Raw genomic sequence first — 23,034 nt, forward strand, 5'->3', positions numbered from 1 at the left:
CGCCTTGGAGATGGCAGGGGAGGGGGGCGTTCAACGTGCTTTTCCGAGATGGTAGTAGCCACAGACTGTCACTATGCTTTAAAAACGTCCTTGCTGGTCAAAATTTAATAGTTGCAGCATCACGTCCCTCCCCAAATTCTACTTGTACATTTTAGTTTGCAAGTAAAATCCAAATTCCAGAACCGCAGTTCTAAACAATTTCTGGACTTTATTAAGAGGGACATGGGGTCCAATGTGCACATATTATTCTGTATCCTGATTTTCTTATTTCCTACACAAGTCCATGTAGTCATAATACTTACACATGACTGTTTCTTTTTTTTTTTTTTTTGAGTAGTCTCCACACCCAACATGGGGCTTGAACTCATGACTCATGAGATCAAGAGTTACATGCTCTACCGACTGAGCCAGCCAGGTGCCCCTCTTACACATGACTTTTATCTTAAGTTGCTACCTGGTAATTCAGTATCTGATGTGAATTATTGTTTGTTTTGTCATTTCCATGATGTTTTGTGTTGGATCTATTACTTTATTATTAGGAATAACTTTACCCAAATTAACGTTCTTCCTCCCACCCCAATTCCGTGGACTAGTTCCTCAGAATATAGTTCTCAGTGGGGAATTTATGGGTCAATGACCATGACAGCTTTGTTTTGTGTTTAATTCTTATTATAGATCTCCAGACTGTAGCAAAAAGACAACATGCAACATTGCCTGTATTTCTTAACACCATAACCTATAATGGGCCCTAATTAGTTCTGATAATTTAATAGGCAAAGTAGCCCTAATTTTCATTTCTTAAATTGCTAACAGGGATATGCCTGTGTTTCAAATTCCCTATATTCATCTCTCCTGACCACTTCTAGTGAGGATTTTCGGTACTGAGCTTTGAGATCTCAATTCTTTATATTTTGGATGATAACCATTTAGTCTTTCAAACTGTCCCATTACCTTCACCCATGCTATGGAATTTCATTTAATATTTATTCTACTGCCTCTGGCCAGGCTTTTTTTTTTTTTTCTTTTTCCTCTTTTTTTTTTTTTTTTAAGATTTTATTTATTTATTTGTCAGAGAGAGAGAGGGAGAGAGAGCAAGCACAGGCAGACAGAATGGCAGGCAGAGGCAGAGGGAGAAGCAGGCTCCCTGATGAGCAAGGAGCCCGACGTGGGACTCGATCCCAGGATGCTGGGATCATGACCTGAGCCAAAGGCAGCTGCCCAACCAACTGAGCCATCCAGGCGTCCCTCTTTTTCCTCTTCAAATACTCAGGCACATCTGTCTCATGTACGACAATTTTCTTCATTGCTTCAGTGGTCCTAAGTTTATCTTCCCTATACAGCTGGGTTAAAAATGCTATTCCATTTTCCTCTAGTTATTTTATAGATAAATACAGTGGAATCCAGAGCCAAGGCCTTTATACTCTGAAATTAATATGCTTTTAGAACTGCACAACTTCCTGGTATGAGTGAAATTATCTCTGATTGTTCCCAAGGTGGATCTGTCCACATCATAAAATGACAGAGATGTCATCAAACAGCTACCATTCTCTAACCAGGAAGGAAGCTGGACAGGATATCAGAGAATCAGAACTTTTAACTCTTCCCTCAGAGGTGTTCAGCACCCCACAATTCTCTCAACTGCCAATGTTGATATATACGTCTCAACAAGCTCACTTAAAATTAGATTTCAGCAAGAAAGATTATCAGCAGACAAAAGCAACAGCCTGAAGAAAGAAATGATTACCCAGGAATACAAAAATCAAATAACTATATAGCTATGAAGGCATCTTACCTATTTTTCATATAACGAAACTTCACGGAAAATTTCAATAATTGCCCCTCAGGGGTGGAAAATGGAGAGAAAACAATAGGATAAAGAAAAAAAGGAGCACACATGTCACTGCTGATGAACTTTAGATCATATTATGTAAGTTTTACTTATCTATACATGAAACGTACAGAAAAAATAACCCAAAAGTAAATCCACTGAAAGCTTAAATAATGGTTATCTGAAAGGAGATAGGACTATGGGTAATTCTGATTTTCTTCTTTTGACTTCTTGTGCAATATGTACTTGCATTATATACTTTAATTATATAATCTTATACTATATTATATACATATTATATAAAATTATATAATTTTATACTAATAATTATATACTTTAATTATATAATTATTTTTACATGCCTATGCTTCAAGAACATACTTTTATTCTTTTAAAAACAACTTCTTAAACATGGAGGAAGAAAAGACTGGGGCATTAAATTGCATCATGTACTACTAAAAATTAAGCCAAGTTCCTCAACTTTTATTCAGGCCACAGCTCATTCCATGCAAACACCCCCCACTTTTTTCTACATACTCCAGGCTTCCTAGCATCACTTGTAAGAGTAAGTCTATCAAACAGTCATCACAAAAGAATTCGCACAATACCATGAACTTTCAACCTGCCTTTTTTCTATTTTTTTTTTTTTTTTTAAGGTTCTCATCTCTAACATACTTGCAAAAATACCCACAGTGAGGTTTACATAAAAGCGACTATGGTGTTGTGGTCAAGTTGTTGATGGGTTTTTTTTTTTTTTTTTGAAGTCCTTATTTGTTAGATAAATATTAAAGCATTTACTGGCAATGATAAAAATGATATAATATTTATGATTTCCTTGAAATACTTCAGTGCAAGAAAAAAAAAAGGTGGTAGAGGGAAAACATGAACGAGAACAACAGAAAGTTGGAACTGCTGACGCTGAGTGAAGGGTGCCACTCTTCTGTTCTGCTTTGGGTATGAAGTGTTTCTCTAATACAGTTTTTCTTAAGATGCTATGAAAACTGAAAAATACAAGTGCACGACCTTTCCTCATATCATCCAGTGTGTCAAAGTTAAGCTCAGAATGAAACATCATTAAAAAAAAAAAAAATCAGGGTGACTATATCAAAGGTAGCATTTGACTCTCTTTCTTCTCCTTATTAGGCAAGACAGAGCACAAGCATGTGTAAATCCATCAGGAAAAATAAGTCTTTCATAGGCATCTACGGATTTGGCTCAGAGAGGTCAGATCTTCTGTCCTGGGCCAGAGTCAGACCAAGACAGAGGGCGGACCCCAGCACTACTTAGCTTGTGACATTTAGAAAAGAAAATGAGCAGCGTGCTGACTTGAGCAATCAGACCCTATGCTAGGAGGCCCACTGTGCACCTCACCATGAGCCAGCCCCCACTGCTTTCCTCAGAGGAAGGGCTGGTCCGCCCACAGGCCAGCCGCAGGGCCACAAGTCTCCACACATGTTAGGCACCCAAGACCACGGTCATTTACTTCATAGAGTCCATTCCTGAGGACAGTGGCAAACCATGACATGAACACGAAGAAAGTGGGATCCCCAAACTGATGACTTCCCAGTGGGTCAAAAGTAAAAACAAAGCATAGTCCTCCCTAGGTTCATAAGGCACTTACAGCTGAAAGGCTTTCAAGTGCACAATCACAATGAGCCTCAAATCTCCCTTGAGAGGAGGGGAAGGCCTGGGTTCTTTCCATCCTACGGAGGCAGAAACTCAGGTTCAAAGCTTTGCAAGACTCGCTTCCAAATAACAGTCTTCCAACTCGAAGGACAGTGCTCCCTCATGACCCAGCACTCTGCTGAGCGTGGTCTGTGATAGGAAGACCAAGGGAGGCACCTCATGAGTGAGGCAAGGCTGAAAAAAGGTCTCACACATCTTGAGTTTCAGAACCTCAGTTATTTCCCAGCCACCCTTGACCATGTACTGTCTAGGCTCCGCCATGAGCATGGAGACTTTGACTTGACTTCAATTTGTACCCCTGTGTCTGTGGGCTGGCTTTCCCTGCTTTCTAAGCTCTCAAAGGTTTCCTGAACACCTCACTTCACCTCACCTCACACAGAAACAAATGATTTTCTCTATAAGCGGGAAGCAACACCGTCATGGTTGTGTGGCTGGGAGGCACGCTGGGGGTCATCTCTTCATAATCAAGATGATACGAGGGAAGGGAAGTTGGCAGCCCAGTGGTAGCGGCCCTCAGCGCCCGGGGACCACTCAACCTAGTAGGAGAGCAAAGCCTACCTCTCTGACTTCGTGAAGCTGGCCGGGATACTGACTCTTGGCTCTTCGGGCAGCTGCAGGCGACTTGTGATGCGTGATTGTGACAACACCGGGGGCCCCCGCGCCGAGGTGTCTCTGGCTACAGGGAGATGCAGGATTGGGCGTTCCATGGGGGAGCAAAGTGAGACTGCGGCTTCGGGAACTTGGAGTCGTCTAGAATAAGCAACAGGTGTCAAAACTCAGCAACCGACCTGCAGAACACAGCTAGGGGTTGGCTTCCGTTTATCTGGGACCTCTTCTCTTCATCTTTCCCCTTTGTCTACTTAGAGGGATGGAGGAATGGAGGAGGTACAGCAACACAACATGTCCAAGTCCCCCAGGCACTTAAAAAAGACAACCACCATTAACTATGCTTCTGATCTCGTTTGCGACCGTGTCCCCTCCCCTACTCTATTGGACATGAGAGGCAACTGAGTCCCTCCAAAGGCCACAGACTCATACGGATCTGTGTCTGTGCATAAATTAGCTCCTCTTTCTAGAATGTTCTTACTCTCACGCTGGCAAACAGCAGCGGAACCTTAAGATTCAGGTCCGTTTCCTGATGTGGGCATCCCCTCCCTGTCTGCCACAGCCTCCCTGCTGCTCCTGTTCCCCTGCGGGGAGATTATATCCATCGTACAGCTACCTTCTTAAGAGATTTTTCCAAACTCATCTTTGTATCCCCAAGACCAGGCCCATCAGGACTGCCTAATCTATTAGGTTCTTACTAAATGTCTGCTGTGTGACTGGAAGTCCTAAGTTACCCACCAATTAATCCCCTTTTGTTAGTGTGGTGTTCTTATTTCATCTTAGAAGAATGCATAACCCCAGTAACCATTCAGTGTAGGATAAAGATGGCATTTCAATTTTTGGAGATGAAAGGGCTCAAGGAGTTGGTCTGGAAAAAAATCTCTGCACTGGAGAAGTGAAAAAAGCAAGGTCCAGAACTGTCACCTAGTAGGCAAAGTTCTGCATCAAAATGTGAAAAATGAGTATTTTTATTGTTATTCACTTACAATTATTTGTTTCTTTTTTGAAGATTTTTAAATTTCTTTATTTGCGAGAGAGAGAGAGAGAGAGAGAGAGAGAGAGAAAGAGCACAAGCTGGGAAGAGTGACAGAAGGAGAGGGAGAAGCAGACTCTCTGCTGAGCAGGGAGCCCAATGTGGGGCTTGATCCCAGGACCTTGAGATCATGACCTTGAGATCATGAAGGCAGATGGCTAACCAAGTGAACCACCCAGGTAGTGGTTTAAAACAGAAAAATACCCCAGAAGAAGACACACAGAACTAAAAAAGTAGCTACTTATTTGTGGAGAAGCAGAGAATGAGAAGAAGGACAGGAAAGGAGATTTTTCGTTTCCCAATGGTTTTTTTATGTTCTTTCCTTTTGAACCACGTGAACATATTACTTATCCAAAATGTGTTCAATTCTACACACAATTTACATTCCGAATGTTCCTATCCTTCCCTCCAGCTTGAGAGAAGGCTATGTTAACTCAGGCCAGCTTCTGAATTTCAGGGTCCATGTATTTACTGAACACATAGTGTGTGCCCTTGAGAATATCTACCGGGTGGTCTCCAGGAGAAACAAAAGATGTACAAGACAGTCTTCTATCACAATATTGCTGGGGATAGAAGATACACACAGAAACACACACACACACAGTAAGGAAGTGCAGAGCAAGGTGTTAATTTGGCAACACAGACGGAAAATGCCAAAGAAGGAGGAAGAGCTTGAGCTGACCTCATCACAGAGTGTGTGACCTGAAGCCTGAGCAGGACGAGGGGAGGATACCGGGACAGGCAGCAGTGTACAAATCAACCCAGACAAGTCCGCACCTTCAAAGCAGACTTAGCCTCAGGCCCCATGTAACAGTCAACAGCTCTAAAAGCTATTAAATGTTAATGATCTGTAATTTTCAAGCTGCCATGGGGTTGGGAGTGGGGTGGGAGGTAGTATAGAAGTCAGAACTTTGTATCGCCCTGCAACATCAGAGGAGCTTGTAAAAGTTCTCTGGATCGAACTTGGACATAATTAATAGGAAGACAAAGCTGGAAAACAGTGTGTTGCTTTTAAATAACTTTATATACAGGCAATTGGAGAATTTTTTGTCTAAGAATTGCATATACCTTGATCATAAGGAAATACAACAGGCATCTACTTTCTGCTTTAATGTTTTCACTTGGAGTGTGGAGGAGGAAAGAAGCTATTTCTTTAATCCTTTAATGACCGTGAATTTCCCTAAGCATTAAGAGTCTCCTGAAAAACATTTTGATTGTTTGGGAGCCTTATTTCCAACCCAAGAAAGGGCAGCTTTTTCACTGGGCTTTTGAGATACACAGCTGAGGTTCCCTCCCCCAGCTGTACCAGGTTCTAGCTGTGTTGACTTCAGTTGAGTTATTTAAGCTTTCTTATTAAGCATCAATTACCTAATCTTTAAAAAAGGAAAAATAATATTGAACCTTAAAAGCCATCATGAAGATTAAATTAGATCGTGCACATAAAACATTTAGCACAGTAGGAAACTGCATGGCCAAAGTTTCTTTCCTTCTATCACTTAAACTTGATCAATAAAGGCCATATTGATTTTTTAAATGTTAAGAAGTCACTTAGTTCAAAATCATAAGCAGGGAGTAACCTCTTTTTTTTTTTTAAACTGGATCAAAGTGGTGATTGGAGTCTGAAATATAATTAAATACTTACTGGAGAGTCTTTATGGTCAGTCACTGCATTGCAAGACTGCAGGGGGAGAAAACAATTCTAGATGCTGAGAATGAGGACCCGTTTGAAATCAGAGAAGAAGAAAACTGTGGCAGAGAGATGCCTTTGCTTGGAGCACTGTCACTGTAAATGGTAATAAATCAAGAAAACTCGCCCAGGAGCCAAATTATTCCACTGCGAATGTCTAACTTCATGATCATTACTTAATGGCTGTCACTTGAATTCAGGAGCAGTAAATCTGAGTTGAAAAAACCTTTAAGGGCGCCTGGGTGGCTCAGTGGGTTAAGCCGCTGCCTTTGGCTCAGGTCATGATCTCAGGGTCCTGGGATCGAGTCCCGCATCGGGCTCTCTGCTCAGCAGGGAGCCTGCTTCCCTTCCTCTCTCTCTGCCTGCCTCTCTGTCTACTTGTGATCTCTCTCTCTGTCAAATAAATAAATAAAATCTAAAAAAAAAAAAAAAAAAAAAAAAAAAAAGAAAAAACCTTTAATTTTCCATTAACTGTGGCACTCTCAACGGTTTAATTCACACCAGTGCCTCCTCTCAGGGTAAACAGGAACAAAAAAAGCCTCACTCTTGGTACACTGCATAGGTCATCAGGCTCCCGGAGAAACAAAGGAGACCAGCCCACAAACTACAATCACTAGGAACGAGAAGACTCTCTCTCCACAGGCAGCCTGGGGAAAACTCCAGGCTGTGTTTTTAGATGGTGTTTCGCTGTCACACACTCATCCCCGCTACTATTTTACAACAAAACATTATCAGGAACAACAGGGCAGGTTTTTACTCCAAATACTTACTTCAGGGAGAGCAACTAGAAAAACCAAGTGCACCATCTGTGAAAAATTTGGAATGAAGGGTAACTTTCTTTCTGGAAATAAGATGTACCCTTTACCTCAGAGAATCAGCCCTTGTGTCCCCTCTCCCAAACAGCACCTGCCTGACAGAGGGGGTGAAGCTGAAGAAGAGAAAGTGGGGCCCCCGGTGAGACAAAGTGCTGAGGCTCAGACCCCGCCCAGACATTCGACATGCAGTGGGATTTCTTGGGATTTACAACCTCTTGGTTTTTCCTGCTTAATTCCTCAGATCCATGCAATTTCCCAAGTGTGCAAGGAAGACACGTATGCATACTCTCTGTACTTACTGGCTAAAACGAGCAGAAGGAAAGCACAACTGAAAAGAGGGAGAAAGCACCTGAAGGAATATGTCCAGTAAGGGAAATCAAGCAGGGAGCTGAAAGACAGGGTCCAGTCTGGGAGACTTACAGCAGAATCGAAGGGCTATCCAGAGGCTGTGGGAGGGGAGTGGTTAAGAGTCAATGGCCTGATCAGGGAAATAAAATTAAAACCACAGTGAGATACCACCTCACACCAGTCAGAATGGCTAAAATTAGTAAGTCAGGAAACAAGAGATGCTGGCGAGGATGCGGAGAAAGAGGAACCCTCCTACACTGTTGGTGGGAATGCAAGCTGGTGCAGCCACTCTGGAAAACAGCATGGAGGTTCCTCAAAAAGTTGAAAATAGAACTACCCTATGACCCAGCAATCGCACTACTGGGTATTTACCCCAAAGGTAACAAAAGTAGTGATCCGAAGCAACACATCCACCCAAATGTTTACAGCAGCAATGTCTACAATAGCCAAACTATGGAAAGAACCTCGATGTCCATCCACAAATGAATGGATAAAGAAGATGTGGTATATATATGTAATGGAATACTATGCAGCTATCAAAAGAAATGAAATCTTGCCATCTGCAATGATGTGGATGGAACTAGAGGGTATTATGCTAAGCAAAATAAGGCAATCAGAGAAAGAAAAGTATCATATGATCTCACTGATATGAGGAATTTGAGAAACAAGACAGAGGATCATAGGGGAAGGGAGGGAAAAATGAAACAAGATGAAACCAGAGAGGGAGACAAACCATAAGAGACACTTAATCTCAGGAAACAAAATTAGGGTTGCTGGAGTAGAGAGGGGTAGGAGGAGTGGGGTCACTGAGTGATGGACATTGGGGAGAGTATGTGCTATGGTGAGTGCTGTGAATTGTCTAAGACTGATGGAAGCACAGACCTGCACCCCTGAAACAGATAATACATTATATGTTAATTTAAAAAAAAAAAAAACTGACACACAGGACAAAAACTGTGGAAGGAAAAAAAAAAAGTCAATGGCCTGGGTTCAGATCTGAGCTCCAGTGTTCATGAGCAGGGTGGGCTGGTAAGGGGCATGGGGCTCTCACTCTGGAATTCTACTTTTTTTTTTTTTCCACTTCTAAAATTTCACTATTACATACCTCACTGGTTGTTGGAGAATGAAATGAGAAGACGTAAGTAGGACACAGGCCTCGTACTTAGCATGAAGTGTCATCACTATCATTTGTAAATTAAAATTAGGCCTTGAGGCACCAACACAGATGAAAGATTGTTAAGTGGTCCCAAAGTCATATACACGGACTTAAGGACTTTTTTTTTCATCAACACTGCTTTAAGCAGACAGTTTTACCGCTTCCTTAACTTAAAAAAATAATAAATTTAAAATAAAAATAAAGAATAATCATCCTAATTACTAAAAAAAAAGTTTGCTTCAGAGAAAAATATGATTTCACATTTTAAAAAATACATCTATTATAGATTAAAGCGCCTGTGGATAACGCCAATGCTACATGCGTACTAAAAGTAAAGAATTAGCTTAAATAAGTAATAGGCAAGTTCCCACTAATATTTTGGAATGAAACAGAACCTCAAGTTGTAAAGACCACCTGCTCGTCCTAAAAACCTCTAAAAACAAATATTAGAACTTTATAATTAGGCTTGCCAAAACTGAAATTTAAAAGCTGAAAAGGAATAAGGGGGAAAATATCTTATATAAACATTTGTGGTAACCCCTTGTATAGATAATTTTTCTGATGGAAAAGAATAGTTAAAAGTCAATTAATTGGAACAGCATCCAAATGACATTTAATTTGGAACCTATTTTCCTCACTTCCTTGAATTCTGTCATAGTGAAGGGGGAAAAGACACCATATTTCAGAATAAATAGCCCAAGGGAGATGAAAAATCAAACTAGTATGGTTGCATTTTTTTTTCTTAAAGATTTTATTTATTTATGAGAGAGAGAGAAAGAGACAGAGGGGGCACAAACATGGGGAGAGGGAGAAGCAGGATCCCCACTGAGCTGGGAGTGTGATACAGGGCTCGATCCCAGGACCCTGGGATCATGACCTGAGCCAAAGGCAGATGTTTAACAGACTGAGCCACGAAGCGCCTAGCATTTTGTTTTGTTTTAATTTATTTATTTTAGAAAGAAAGCACATACAGGAGGAGGGTCAGAGGAAGAGGGAGAGAGATCTCAAGTGGACTCTAGGCTTAGGACTCAATCCTATGACCTTAAGATCAGGACTGAGCCAAAACCAAGAGTTGGACTCTCAACCAACACCACCACCCAGGCACCCCGGTTGCGTATTATTGAAAAACAAATTCAACCAACTAAAGCCTTTCATTACATTCCTTTCTCTTCCCCAAACAAGAAAAAAATCAAGGTATCATTTTTCTAAATATGTGAAAGCTAAACGAAAAAATTGTGATTTATTCCTTTTCTTCCAAATGTAAGCATACTTCGATCGCCAAAATTGGAAAAGCCAACAGTTTTTAAAATAGTACAATTCAGGACCTTAAAATTATTCAGAATTTCATTTTCCTGTTAGTCAATATCTAAATGAAAATAAATGGTGTCATTTTTTTTTCAAGACCCAACATGGGTCTTGAACTAATAATGACCCTAAGATCGAGAGTCACATGCTCTACGGTCTGAACCAGCCGGCAGCCCCAAAAATTTATGGTGTTTTTAAAATTAATCTATTCCACTATTTTGCTTAATAATGACTAAGGGATAGGTGGGGGTAGGTTGGAAGAGATAAGTAGGGGTCTCCAGGATCCCGCTGGCAAAAATCCCAAAAATGTGGAGGTGTAAAGAAACCAGAGATAAGTCAACAAATCACATCATTCTGCCCTAGGGGTCAGAGGTGGGGTCTTGTTATAACAGCTACATGTGACCAACAAAGAATTACCTGACCCTAAAAAAGGAAGTGAACCATTAAAGGTGTTATCACTAGTCCTTACCCAATGGTGCCTATCAAAAGAGAGGTTAAAAGGATTTAACTTTCCAGGTTTGCTTTCTATAAAAGACCATCCCTAAAAGCCCCCAGTGGCAACCCTGTCAGGACCCCTCTCACTTTTGAGAGCATTTTCTATATCTCCATTTAATAAAACTCTACTGTTTTACTCACTTTCCTTTATCCACAAGATTCATTCTTGGACTCCTAAGACAAGAACTTCGCTCCCCTGCTTCAACAGCTGTATGGACCTTTGCATTTGCTTTGCTTTTGATTTTGTTTTTTAATATTCTGTTATCCTAAGTTTACAGCAGATCCAAAGTAGAAATAAAAGGTTTTAAAACTGGGTTATTTTCCAAGTTCATTCCCATGATTAACTTTTCAAAAAGTATACTTCACTTGCTCTATTTTTCCAAATTCCTGTCTTCTTGCAGAAATAAAAGTTTAAACTTTCAGTTACCAGGTCAGGAAGTCTAGGGAATTTCTTTCACTTTCTTTTTTATTTTTCTTAAGATTTTATTAATTTATTTGAGAGAGAGAGTGAGCTCACAAGCAGGAGGTAAGGATAGAGGGAGAAGCAGACTCCCCACTGAGCAGGGAGCCCGATGAGGGACTTGATCCCAGGACTCTGGGACCATGACTGAAGCCGAAGGCAGATGCCTGACCGACTGAGACACCCAGGTGCCCAATTTCTTCCATTTTAATCTGAAAATCCATAATATATCATAAACATTTCCCACTAACGATACCAATACCCTCTCTTAACACACACACACACACACACAAATATGTGCCAAAGTGTGCAAAGGGAAAAGAATAGTTTTCTCCAGAGAGGCAGTCTCTAGCCTGCTTCTAATCATACTGCATGAACCTTTGATTATACCTGCCAATGCCAGATCTTTGAAAAACAGAGCAAGCAAATCATGTATTTCCATTGCCTGTAAATAGAGGAAAAGAAAACTGGACATTTTTAAGTTTGCCTTGTATCTCAACGTTTTCAGCCCCCAAATAAATCCTCTAACAGCTAAGCCAGTACTCCAGAATCCCTAACCATGCTCTGGCCAGCCTCCATCTAGATCAAGCTTCCAGGTCTCCTGCACTTGGCCCCTTACCACCCACCACCCTTCTCCCCACCCCCTCACATCTGCCAGCTCTCGCCGTCTTCCAGATCCACCCAGAAGCAGTTATGCATGACTTCAAAACCTTCCATACATCTTCCCTCCTTTCAACTACTCTCTACATAATGTGTTTGGGAACTTATAATTCAAGGACCAAGACTCCTTTTGGATGCTTTCTTCTGAAAATGTGAAGATTTTCTCTATCAACCAAGCCCATCTCTTCTCATGCTGTGAAACTATAGAATTTTAGAAAAGGAAAAAAAAAAAACCAACAACTCAGTCTAGTCTTCTCTTTTTATAGATCTAAAAACAGCCTTAAAAGGATAACACTACAAGCGTCATTCAAAATTCAACTAAAAAAGCCTGATTCGGGGCTCAGCCTCTCCAGGTGGCCTTTCTCAATTACATGAGGATCTAATTATTTAAATAGAGTGTCACACAAAAGTTTGATGTAAAATATTTGATAGCAGGAAAGCAGATATCCATTTTACGTTTCTACTTATCTAACACTTCAACCCACTCACCTATCATCATAAAAATATATGCACAACAGGCCTTTGAAAGCAGGATAATTGTGTACTATATTCTCTTGGAATTGCAGATCCTCAAAGAAATAATTTTACTCTATAGATATTGTTTGCAAATAACAAGAAACCAAGACTTTTTTTAATGCCAAATTGCCATTTTAATTTAAAAAAAAAATCATTTCTGAACAAGGACTAGAAAGAAGTTTCCTCAACTTAATTAGTTATATGCCAAAAATATAGAACACCCACAATACTTAAAGATGTTTAGCTTCATTGCTTTTAGTTTCAGAAATAAGGATTGCAGTACTATCGCTGTTTAATACAGTACTGGAGGCACAAGCCAATAAAACAGGACAAGAAGAAAAGAAGAGGTAGAAGGATAGGAGAGGAAGAAATAAAATATAACTAGCCATAGATGTGATTTTACAAAAAAGAAAAAGAAAACAAATAACTCCAGCAAAGTTGTTAGATGAACTTAGAGAAGTCCATAACATTTTCCTGTATCAGTAATAACTAGGAAATGTAATAGAAAATAAGATATTCACAATAGCAATAAAAACTATAATCATACAGACATTAATCCAATAAGGAATACATAAGACCTTTATGGAAAAGGTTTTTTAAATCTATAAAGAGAAATCAGTGAAGTACTGGGAAAACAGAGATAACACACACCAGGTAAATGAATAAGAAAACTTAATATTGTAAAGACATCTGTACTCCTGAATTATTATATAATTATTCTAATAAAAATCCCAGTAGGATTTTTTTGAGCAAATCAACAAATTTATTCTAATATATAAATGGAAGAATAATGGTTTGTGAGGGGCCAAGTTAATTCTGAAAAAGGAGACTCATCTTACCAGATACAAATATTGAACAACAAAGCCACAATGAGTAATGATTATAGGATATTCAGGCAGGAAGAAGAGACGAGACTAAAAGCTGGAAAAGAGGGCATATATTTAAAAAATATGAAAGTTAGTAATTAGAGAAGCAACCCAATAAACCAGTAAAGGAGATAACTGATAAGGGGAAAGCAAACATAGCTGACTCTAACTTTATATCATACACAAAGATAAAAAAGGTAAAAATCTAAACGTAAAAAGCAGAACTATAGGGGCGCCTGGGTGGCTCAGTGGGTTAAAGCCTCTGCCTTCGGCTCAGGTCGTGATCCCAGGGTCCTGGGATCAAGCCCCGCATCGGGGCTCTCTGCTCCGCAGGGAGCCTGCTTCCCTTCCTCTCTCTGCCTGCCTCTCTGCCTACTTGTGATCTCTGTCAAATAAATAAATGTTTAAAAAAAAAAAAAAAGAACTATAAAAATAACAAAAGGAATAGGAGAGTGTCTGTGCAACTCTGAATGTACAAAAGCTTTCCTTACAAGACCAAAAGTACGTACCACAAGTTTAACAAGGTGATGGGTTTGACTACATCATAAGGGTTTCTCTTCGACCAAGGACATTTTAGACAAAATTAACAGATGTGTGGAGACTGTGAGAAGACAGATTACTATCTAGAATATAAAAGGAATTCCTACAAATACAAACCAGACAACACTATAAAAAACAGACAAAGCATAAGAACAGGCAATATACCGAAAAAGAAAGATGCATGCCTACTGAGTATAACGAGGTAATCAGAGAAATACATTTAAAATAGCTAGATTTCACAACCACCAGATTTACCAAAAATTAAAGAGTAAAACAGCATCAAGGAATGGCAAGGGTGTAAAGACTCTGGAACCTCTTGCATTCTAGTGGGAAAGACTGGTACAGCCATTTCGGTAGCAATACAGCAGAATTTAATGAAAATATATGCACGTTCCTATGACCCTGAAGATTTCTATTGGCAGGTACACAACAAACATGCTCACAGTCGCCTGTATATACAAGGATATGTTCAAAGATGTTCACTGTTGAGGGTGGGGAGTCTGAGGCAAGGCAGGCATACATGAGTAAGAGTTTGTATAAATTAAACATGGACTGCACGTACAGTAAATATACACCCATCAGTTAGAAGTAATGACATATGGGACGCCTGGGTGGCTCAGTTGGTTAAGCGGATGCCTTGGGCTCAGGTCATGATCCCAGAGTCCTGGGATCGAGTCCCACATCGGGCTCCTTGCTCAGCAGGGAGCCTGCTTCTCCTTCTGCCTCTGCCTGCCACTCTATCTGCCTGTGCTCACTCTCGCGCTCTCTCTCTCTCTGACAAATAAAATCTTTAAAAAAAAAAAAAAAGTAATGACATAGAGATAGGTACAGCAACACCGATAAAACCTACTGCTAAGTTAGAAAAGTCTAAAAAGGACAAGATCTGCAGGACGATGTAACAGCCACAGATTTAAAACACAGATACAGGCAAAGACCCATGCAGAGCCAAGGCATTGGTGCTAAGGAAGACGAGGGGGATGGGATCAGAGGAAAAAGGAAGGAAAACAATTATAAGAGTTCTTAAAAAGTTTGTTTTTGTTTTGTTTTGTTTTGTTTTTTAATAAAAGGCCTTGTTGGGACTGGTAAGTTTGCCATAATCCAATAATGATGGCAATAACTTTAATTGTAAGTATACTTATAAGTATCATGTGAATGAACTATGGACCATAAACTGTCTTAATATATACACACTTTAAATCATTTAACCCTGTTCATAATCTCGTAAGGTAGGTACTAAAATTTCCATTTCGTAAATGAGGAAAATGAGGCAAAGAATCATCTCTGTCCCCAGGTCATGCAGCTCATAAATCTAATAAATCAGGGGGCAGGGATTCAAATTCAGGCCAGCTAGTCCCCAAGGCCATGCTCTTGGCCATGACACTACACTGAGTGCCTAGATGTGATTCACCCATTCTCTTCAACTGAGGTCCCAAACAGCACAATTCTTTACAGAACACCATGACTGACAGCTCAGTCAGCATTTTGGGGGGAAAAACGACTTTTTAATTTCAAAGTCCTGTAGTGCATACCAATTCTCAAATACTTAAAACAATAAGCTCATTAAGCCAAAGCTACATGAAGCTAATACTTCAAATTCTTTAAATGTTTAATTACCCATAACAAGGCCAATGTTTGATGGATCATACATCTACAGATGTCAAAGATAAGATACAGTGCCCAACTCTCACAGCACTTAATGTGTTTTATCCACACATCTCCCTCCATGTCCTACTATCTCCCCTAACCTGTGACAGTCCCCGGGCCAGAGCTTCTGACTAACAGCCACTGTGTACCCCGTGAAAACTGATACAGGACCTCACCTTGCAAATGCTAGGAACACAATAAAGACAGAGCAATGAGCCCTCCACCAACCTCACCTTCCAACAACCGGTTAAACCACTGCTCCTTCCCTGCAAAGCTAATTTTTAAAAAATACCAACAATGATTCACTGATAACTCCTCCCCTTTTCCAAGAGGAAGAGTCCGGAAAAGATAAACCACACACAATTATACACAAACACAAAATGTACAAAAAGGAAACCTGGTACAATATCAACCAACACACATTATTCAAAGCTATCTATAAGTATTTCCCAGGCATCTACTATGTGCCAGGCACTGACAGAGCTGTAACACTGAACGAAAAGACAAATATCCCTGCCTTCAGGAAAGTGGCATCCTGGTGAGGCAAAGAGACCAAAATAAATAAATCGGGAAAATAGAAACTGTTTTAGATATATACATACAATAATATAAAGCAGGAATAATATATATTAACATAAAGCAGACAACAAGAAAGATGGGAAGGCTTTCCAGTTTTCCATAAGTGGGGAGAAAAACCCTCATGAGACCGTGACATTTGATTTAAAGACCTGAATGAAGCCAAGGAGTGAGCTATGCTGACATCTGGGAAATAGCATTGTAGGTAGTAACTCAACAGGTACAAAGGCCCTGGGGTAGAAGTCTATCTGGCATGTTTGAGCAAGGAGGAAAGCATGGCCAGAGTGGAAATGAGCAAGGCATAAAGAAGTAGGAATTGAGGTCAGAGAGGTAACGGACTGGAAAGATGAGCTCCTGATTTAGAAATTACAGACAACTGCTGGGCAAAGCCAGAGTACCCTGGTATCACCTGAGGCTCATTCAGACACTCAGAATGATGAGCCAATTTGAACAATGGGTTCCAATAAGCTTCCTTCCTCAGGGCTGTGTTCAGGTATTAAATTGTTATTTGCATACAATTTACATATGTCTACACAACATGTATCATCTCTATTGGATAATTTTCATGGTAAAATTGTATTACTGCTGCCCTGAAGATGGCCATTTCATGATTTATTCTATTCTTTTTCATCTCACGTCTCCGTATAATCGAGCCAGAAGATATTTTATGCCAGAAATGAATCACGGAACAAAAGGAGACCACATGCCAAGGAATTCTATAAATGATCACTCCCTAATGGGGGGGGGATGGCGGGAAGGGCTCTTATTTCATGTTTAAACTTCTGTCACCTACCAGTGGGTCAAACCAGCCATGGGGATGAAAAGTCCAAGGCAATTCTAAGAACATTTTAAGAAAAAATTTGATTTTCTTACAATCAATAACTAATCTCTGACAGAAGCACTCCTATCTATTCAGAAGAGATTATTATCTCCTTTCCAAATGCTCGGGCGCAGAAACTTGAAGCTCAAAAGAGGTCCTACTTGTATCTCAAAATGCTTCCCACTGAAAAAATTAAACCTCGTCAACATGCCTCAGGTGCACACAGAATCCGACAGGATCTGTGCAATAAATCCCACTAATTACTTCTTCCAGGCTTGGTATTACTGGTGAGGTTAAGACAGAAATGCAAGATTAGCTAATAACTCAGGGAATCAGTAAATAGCCCCCTACTAACCCACTATGGTGGGGGGCAGAGGGGCGGGGAGAGCCACAGGAAGCAGCAGAAACCTTATAAAGCCAATGCATCAATTAGGAAGTTTCCTGCAAATCCTTTACTGGACCAGACCCTTAGAAGCGATTAGTGTTGGCGCGCCTGGGTGGCTCAGTGGGTTGAAGCCTCTACCTTCGGCTCAGGTCATGATCCCAGAGTCCTGGGATCAAGCCCCGCATCAGGATCTCTGCTCAGCGGGGAGCCTGCTTCCTCCTCTCTCTCTGCCTACTTGTGATTTCCGTCTGTCAAATAAATAAAAAATCTTAAAAAAAAAAAAAAAGGAGCGATTAGTATTTGCCTTCCTCTTTCCTGCTGCACTTTTCATATGTATGTAACACACAGGTGTATCATACATCCGCATGGCCCTTCCTTAATTCTCCCTAAGGCACTTCTTGCCAGAGCAGAAATAAACCACAGGTTTGAAAGCTTATGCTAACACTATGCTAGGCTTATTTTTAAACATGAAGGAATTCAGATTTTATGTTTTGGATTTTTAAGAATCCAGACAAAACACTTAACATGTATACAGAGCCAACCAAAAAAAAATATTTATTTTTTTTCTTTTTTCTTTCTTTTTTTTGCTTGCAATTAATTTCTGGATCACAAAGGAAAGAACCTGATTCACTCTGTTAAAAAAGCTAAAGCAGGGGCGCCTGGGTGGCTCGGGGGTTAAGCCTCTGCCTTTGATTCGGGTCATGATCTCAGGGTCCTGGGATTGAGCCCCACATCAGGTTGTCTGCTCAGCAGGGAGCCTGCTTCCCCCTTTCTCTCTGCCTGCTGCTCTGCCTACTTGTGATCTCTCTGTCAAGTAAACAAATAAATAAAATCTTTAAAAAAAGATAAAGTAAGCCCAGGTTGGCATCGTTTGCCCTCCAAGACAGGAAACCAAGACTTAATTACAGTTTCAACCTATGGGGGTGGGGATATGACCTTTACAAAGTCGATCTGAAATTTCGTGATGGGCTTGAGTGAGGTAATCTATATAATCAAAACCCTGTCTGGCCAAGAAAGTCCTTTTCTTTTGCTAAAAACTCTTTGCTTCATCCCCCTTTCTGTAAAAACTTTCCAGCTTGTCCAATTCCTTGGAGCTCCCTTCTACTTGCTTGACAGGCTGCTGCCTGGTTCATGGATCTCTTAATAAAGCCAATTAGATCTTCAAATTAACAGGTTGAATTTTTTTTTTTTTTAACTCTCAGAGGTCTCAATTTTTACCAAAGAATTAACAACAGGGAATCATTAGAAGAGTAAATGGCTTAAGGACTAGGCCCCTTGTCATTCCAATCATTGAATTTGATATAATCCAGCCCATCATATAATTATCTGGCAAAGCTGGAAAGCCCAGTGGACCTCCACTGGTGTCAATAATTTCCATGCAGGAAGTGTCTCAATGGAGTCATTAGAGGCAACCCAAAGAGGTTTAGATAGTATTATAGGTGAGGATATTTGCACTGCCCAATCTCAGGGTATCAAGTAGCAAAGTTAGAAAAGTTATACAGATGCTTTCAATGTCCCAATTTAACCAACTGATTAGATTTCCCACTGTTTTTTCATGCCTTCCATAAACACCACGGACATGCACACAAAAGACTGATGATTGCCTGTGGATTGTCGTCTCTCTCGGGTTATGCCTACACGCTTGTACGCCCACCAGCAGGGCGAAGTATCTACAAAGGGCCAACTGTACTGAGACCTGACTCTGCTTATGCTAGTGTACTTACTGTTTTAACTGCATCATTTAAATAATAAACTGATAAAATATAAACATGAAGAATGACTGTCTTTATGCAACTAAGCCGCATAACCCGAAAAACATCAATATAAAAGCAATGCAGGGAACTGCTGTAGAATTAGGTGTGGGCAGGACAACCATACAAGAATAGAAACCATTTATAAAAACCTAGGATTCCATAATGAACTTGCCCTGTTCTTTAAAGAAACCCAAGCAGATACAACTCAACACCCAAAAAATAATCCAATTAAAGACGAACAGAAGATGTGAACAGACAGTCTTCAAAGAAGACATCCAGATGGCCAACAGACACATGAAAAGATGCTCGGCGCCACTCGTCATCAGGGAAATGCAAATCACAACTATGATGAGACGTCACCTCACACCTGTCAGAAGGGCTAAAAATCAACAGTACAAGAAACAACAGGTGTCGGTGAAGCTGTGGAGAAAGGAGAACCCTCCTGTATGGTTGGTGGGAATGCAAACTGGTGCAGCCACTGTGGAAAACAGTATGGAGATTCCTCAAAAAGTTAAAGACAGAATTTGATCCATATGATCCAGTAATTCCTCTGCTGGGTATTTACCCAAAGAAGACAAAAACACTAATTTGAAAAGCCATATGTGCCCCTATGTTTATGGCAGCACGATGTACAACAGCCAAAATATGGAAGTAGCCCAACTGTCCATGGATAGATGAAGGGACAAAGATGTGGTATACAAATACAATAGAACACGAAGCAGCCATTAAAAAAAGAATGAAGTCTTGCCATGGACAACAAGACAGATGGAACTAGAGGGGCACCTGGGTGGCTCAGTGTGTTAAGCCTCTGCCTTCGGCTCAGGTCATGATCCCAGGGTCCTGGGATCGAGCCCTGCATCGGGCTGTCTGCTCAGCAGGGAGCCTGCTTTCCCCTCTCTCTCTGCCTACTTGTGATCTCTATCAAATAAATAAAATCTTTCAAGAAAAAAAAAGATGGATGGAACTAGAGAGTAGAATGCTGTAGGGTTCTGGACAGGCACTCCCAGAATGTGCCATTTCAACATGTGGATTCTCTTGAACCGAAGGCATTGGACACCCTGTGGGCTTAAGAGAAACTTCCGTCCTCCCTTAATCACACAGAAGAATTTAAATGACAGGTCTTTCCCAGAATACAGTTTATTAACAGACATAAATTTTAACTGGATGACCCATCTATATGGCCGGGCAAACATCTAATTACCAAACATCTGTTCTGCATTCCTTTCCTCTGAAGTTCCAGATGTCTCCCCCTTTCTCCTTAATTCAGAACGGCATACACACCTCATTTTGCCTGTCTTTGGAATCTCCACGTCTGTGTGGATTGGATTCCCCTGTATGTATGCCTATTAAATCTGATTTTCTCCTGTTTATCTGTCTCACATTGATTTGATTCTTTTCCAGCTAGAAGAACTTCAAAGGGGACGGGGTTTCTTCCTCCCTGACAGCGCTAAGTGGAAAAAGTCAGTCAGAGAAAGACAAATACTATAGGATTTCACTCATGAATGGAACTTAAGAAACAAATGAACAAGGGGGTAGGGGGAGACAAACCTGAACAGGAGTTTATAGATAACCTATTAGAAACACGCTTTCTGGGGCGCCTGGGTGGCTCAGTGGGTTAAGCCACTGCCTTCGGCTCAGGTCGTGGTCTCGGGGTCCTGGGATCGAGTCCCGCATCGGGCTCTCTGCTCAGCAGGGACCTGCTTCCCTCTCTCTCTCTCTCTGCCTGCTTCTCTGCCTACTTGTGATCTCTCTCTGTCAGATAAATAAATAAAATCTTTAAAAAAAAAAAAAAAAAAAGAAACACGCTTTCTACAAAAGAGACGATGTTCAATTTCTACCACTCGATCTATGCTTGATGAAAGTGACCTGGAACGACATCTGAAGATGGGTGAGTGAGGATTTTAAGTTAAAATGGCTTAAGGTGGGCCGCCTGGGTAGCTCAGTGGGTTAAGGCCTCTGCCTTTGGCTCAGGTCATGATCCTAGGGTCCTGGGATCGAGCCCCACATTGGGCTCTCTGCTGAGCAGGGAGCCTGCTTCCCCCTCTCTCTCTGTCTGCCTCTCGCCTACTTGTGTTCTGTCAAATAAATAAATATTTTTTAAAAAAATAATAAAAAATAAAATGGCTTAAGGTTTGCACACATCACGTTTATGATTCTCTCCTTTAGCCAACTGTTTTTTATTAAAGGACAGTGTCTCCAAATCATGAGCTAAGACGACGTCTCCTGGAGTCTCAGCCGCAGGGTGACAGAACGCTGGAGCGACCTGGCCTGTCTTCTGATGCGTGAACTGCAAGAAGACAGTGGGCAGAAATTAACTGGCATAAGTACCAGCTAAGCCAATAACTCCAGGGTTCATTACAGAAGTGGTATAGGTTACAGGTCAGCTCTATGTTCCTACTCTGGGGGCAGGAAGGAAGATGGTTTTAGATCCTCGGCAGTCTTTGGAGGTCTCAGAAACACAACAGTTCCTGCTAGGACTCAAAATGTTTGAGCCAGCATGTGACTGTCCTAACCGAACTCTAGAAGACATGAAGGAGAACATTAAATTCATCCCTCCCTGTATGAGAGTACATGAGATGTTTCCCCTCAATTTTCCCCATCTCCAGAGATTCTACTACCTGCTGAAGAATTGAAATCATACATTAAGGAAAAAAAAAAAAAGTGTCTGGTTTCATATAAAGATCTAATTGGATGCCTACAGCTTTAACAGACTTAGTAGTGGCCTTAACTCCAGCAGATAAACTGGCCTCGTTCCATCAAAATGAGTAATGGGAGAAAAACAAGAGGGTGAGGAGACCGGAAGAAATATATGACCTTGTGAGGAGCCAAGCTGAGAAACTTCTCCATGGCTGGATTAGGATATTCCTAAAGCTCTGGGAGAGGAAGTGGGGGCCACCAAAAGAAAGACAGAAATTACACGTGCCAGACACACATGTGCCCTGTCTCACACCCCCTCTGTCCACCTTCAATGTCCAGTGCCTGCTAAGGCAACCAGGCAGTGCCCAGACGGAGCCCCACGCCATGGCTATACAGTCCACCCTCCTGCCTTCTGACCTGGGGCTGCTCTCTGCAAGCCAATTTGGAAAATCATTTGGGATGGACTTTCAAGAACAAGACCAAGAGCAAACCTGGAAGTAAAAGTGAGAGTTGACCCCACAGGTTGATCAATGGAAGTGAGAAACCATTGGATAGTAACGCCATCTTCGGTACACAGGGTGGAGAGTTCCGAAACACAGTCCATATGGTTCCTATAAGGGTGGCCAGTGGGATTCTGCTTTAATAGCCCCCAACAGAACTAGCATAAAAGGTCTGGGCTTCCTTTGTCTCTTCCCCTTTTTCACACTTCTGGATCTCCCCACCCTCCACTTGCCTGCGATCACGTTCCTATGCTCAAGACTTCACCACCTCCAGGCTCCACTTTCTGGGGGAACCTACCTAAAACATGGGAACACGTTGTTTCACTGGGTGTAGAACAGTAACCAAAATGGTACGCTTGCTTTCTGTCATCCCGTATCTGTTGGTCCTCTTCTTTTCCTTCCCATCTAGATTTACTCTCTATAGGCTAAAGTTCCAATTGGCATGATGTCTAGTTTCATTGCCTCCTCCAATCTTTCAAGAAGTAGACTGAGGAATACATAGATAGGATTCCAGACAAGAGCCCAATCTAGACACTGTAAACAGAGAACTGATTAAAAAAAAAGTTCATGGTTATGAGTTTCTAGAACATGTACCCAGTGCTCATGGGGGTCACATGGTTAACAGCTCCATGGTCACTGCTAGCCCTGTCAGATCTGAAAGGCAGCAACCACAAGTTCTCATGCCCTGTCTCAGCAGATAGAGAGCAGACAAGGTAA

At 41.1% G+C, this 23,034-nt stretch overlaps 1 protein-coding gene across 3 annotated transcripts in view; it reads right to left on the minus strand.

Moving 5' to 3' along the window:
- OSBPL10 (oxysterol binding protein like 10) overlaps positions 1-23,034 on the minus strand; it is a 299,146-nt gene that overhangs the window by 140,883 nt on the left and 135,229 nt on the right. For 2 of the 3 annotated variants that reach the window (XM_047739012.1, XM_047738997.1), the window contains exon 4: positions 4,073-4,264. The exons of the other annotated variant lie outside the window; for it this stretch is intronic. In XM_047739012.1, the coding sequence (XP_047594968.1) occupies positions 4,073-4,264 (192 nt within the window). The remainder of the gene's footprint in view (positions 1-4,072; positions 4,265-23,034) is intronic. 3 annotated transcript variants of the gene reach the window in all.

The sequence above is a fragment of the Lutra lutra genome, chromosome 1 (genome assembly GCF_902655055.1).
Source record: "Lutra lutra chromosome 1, mLutLut1.2, whole genome shotgun sequence".
NCBI classification, from domain to species: domain Eukaryota; kingdom Metazoa; phylum Chordata; class Mammalia; order Carnivora; family Mustelidae; genus Lutra; species Lutra lutra.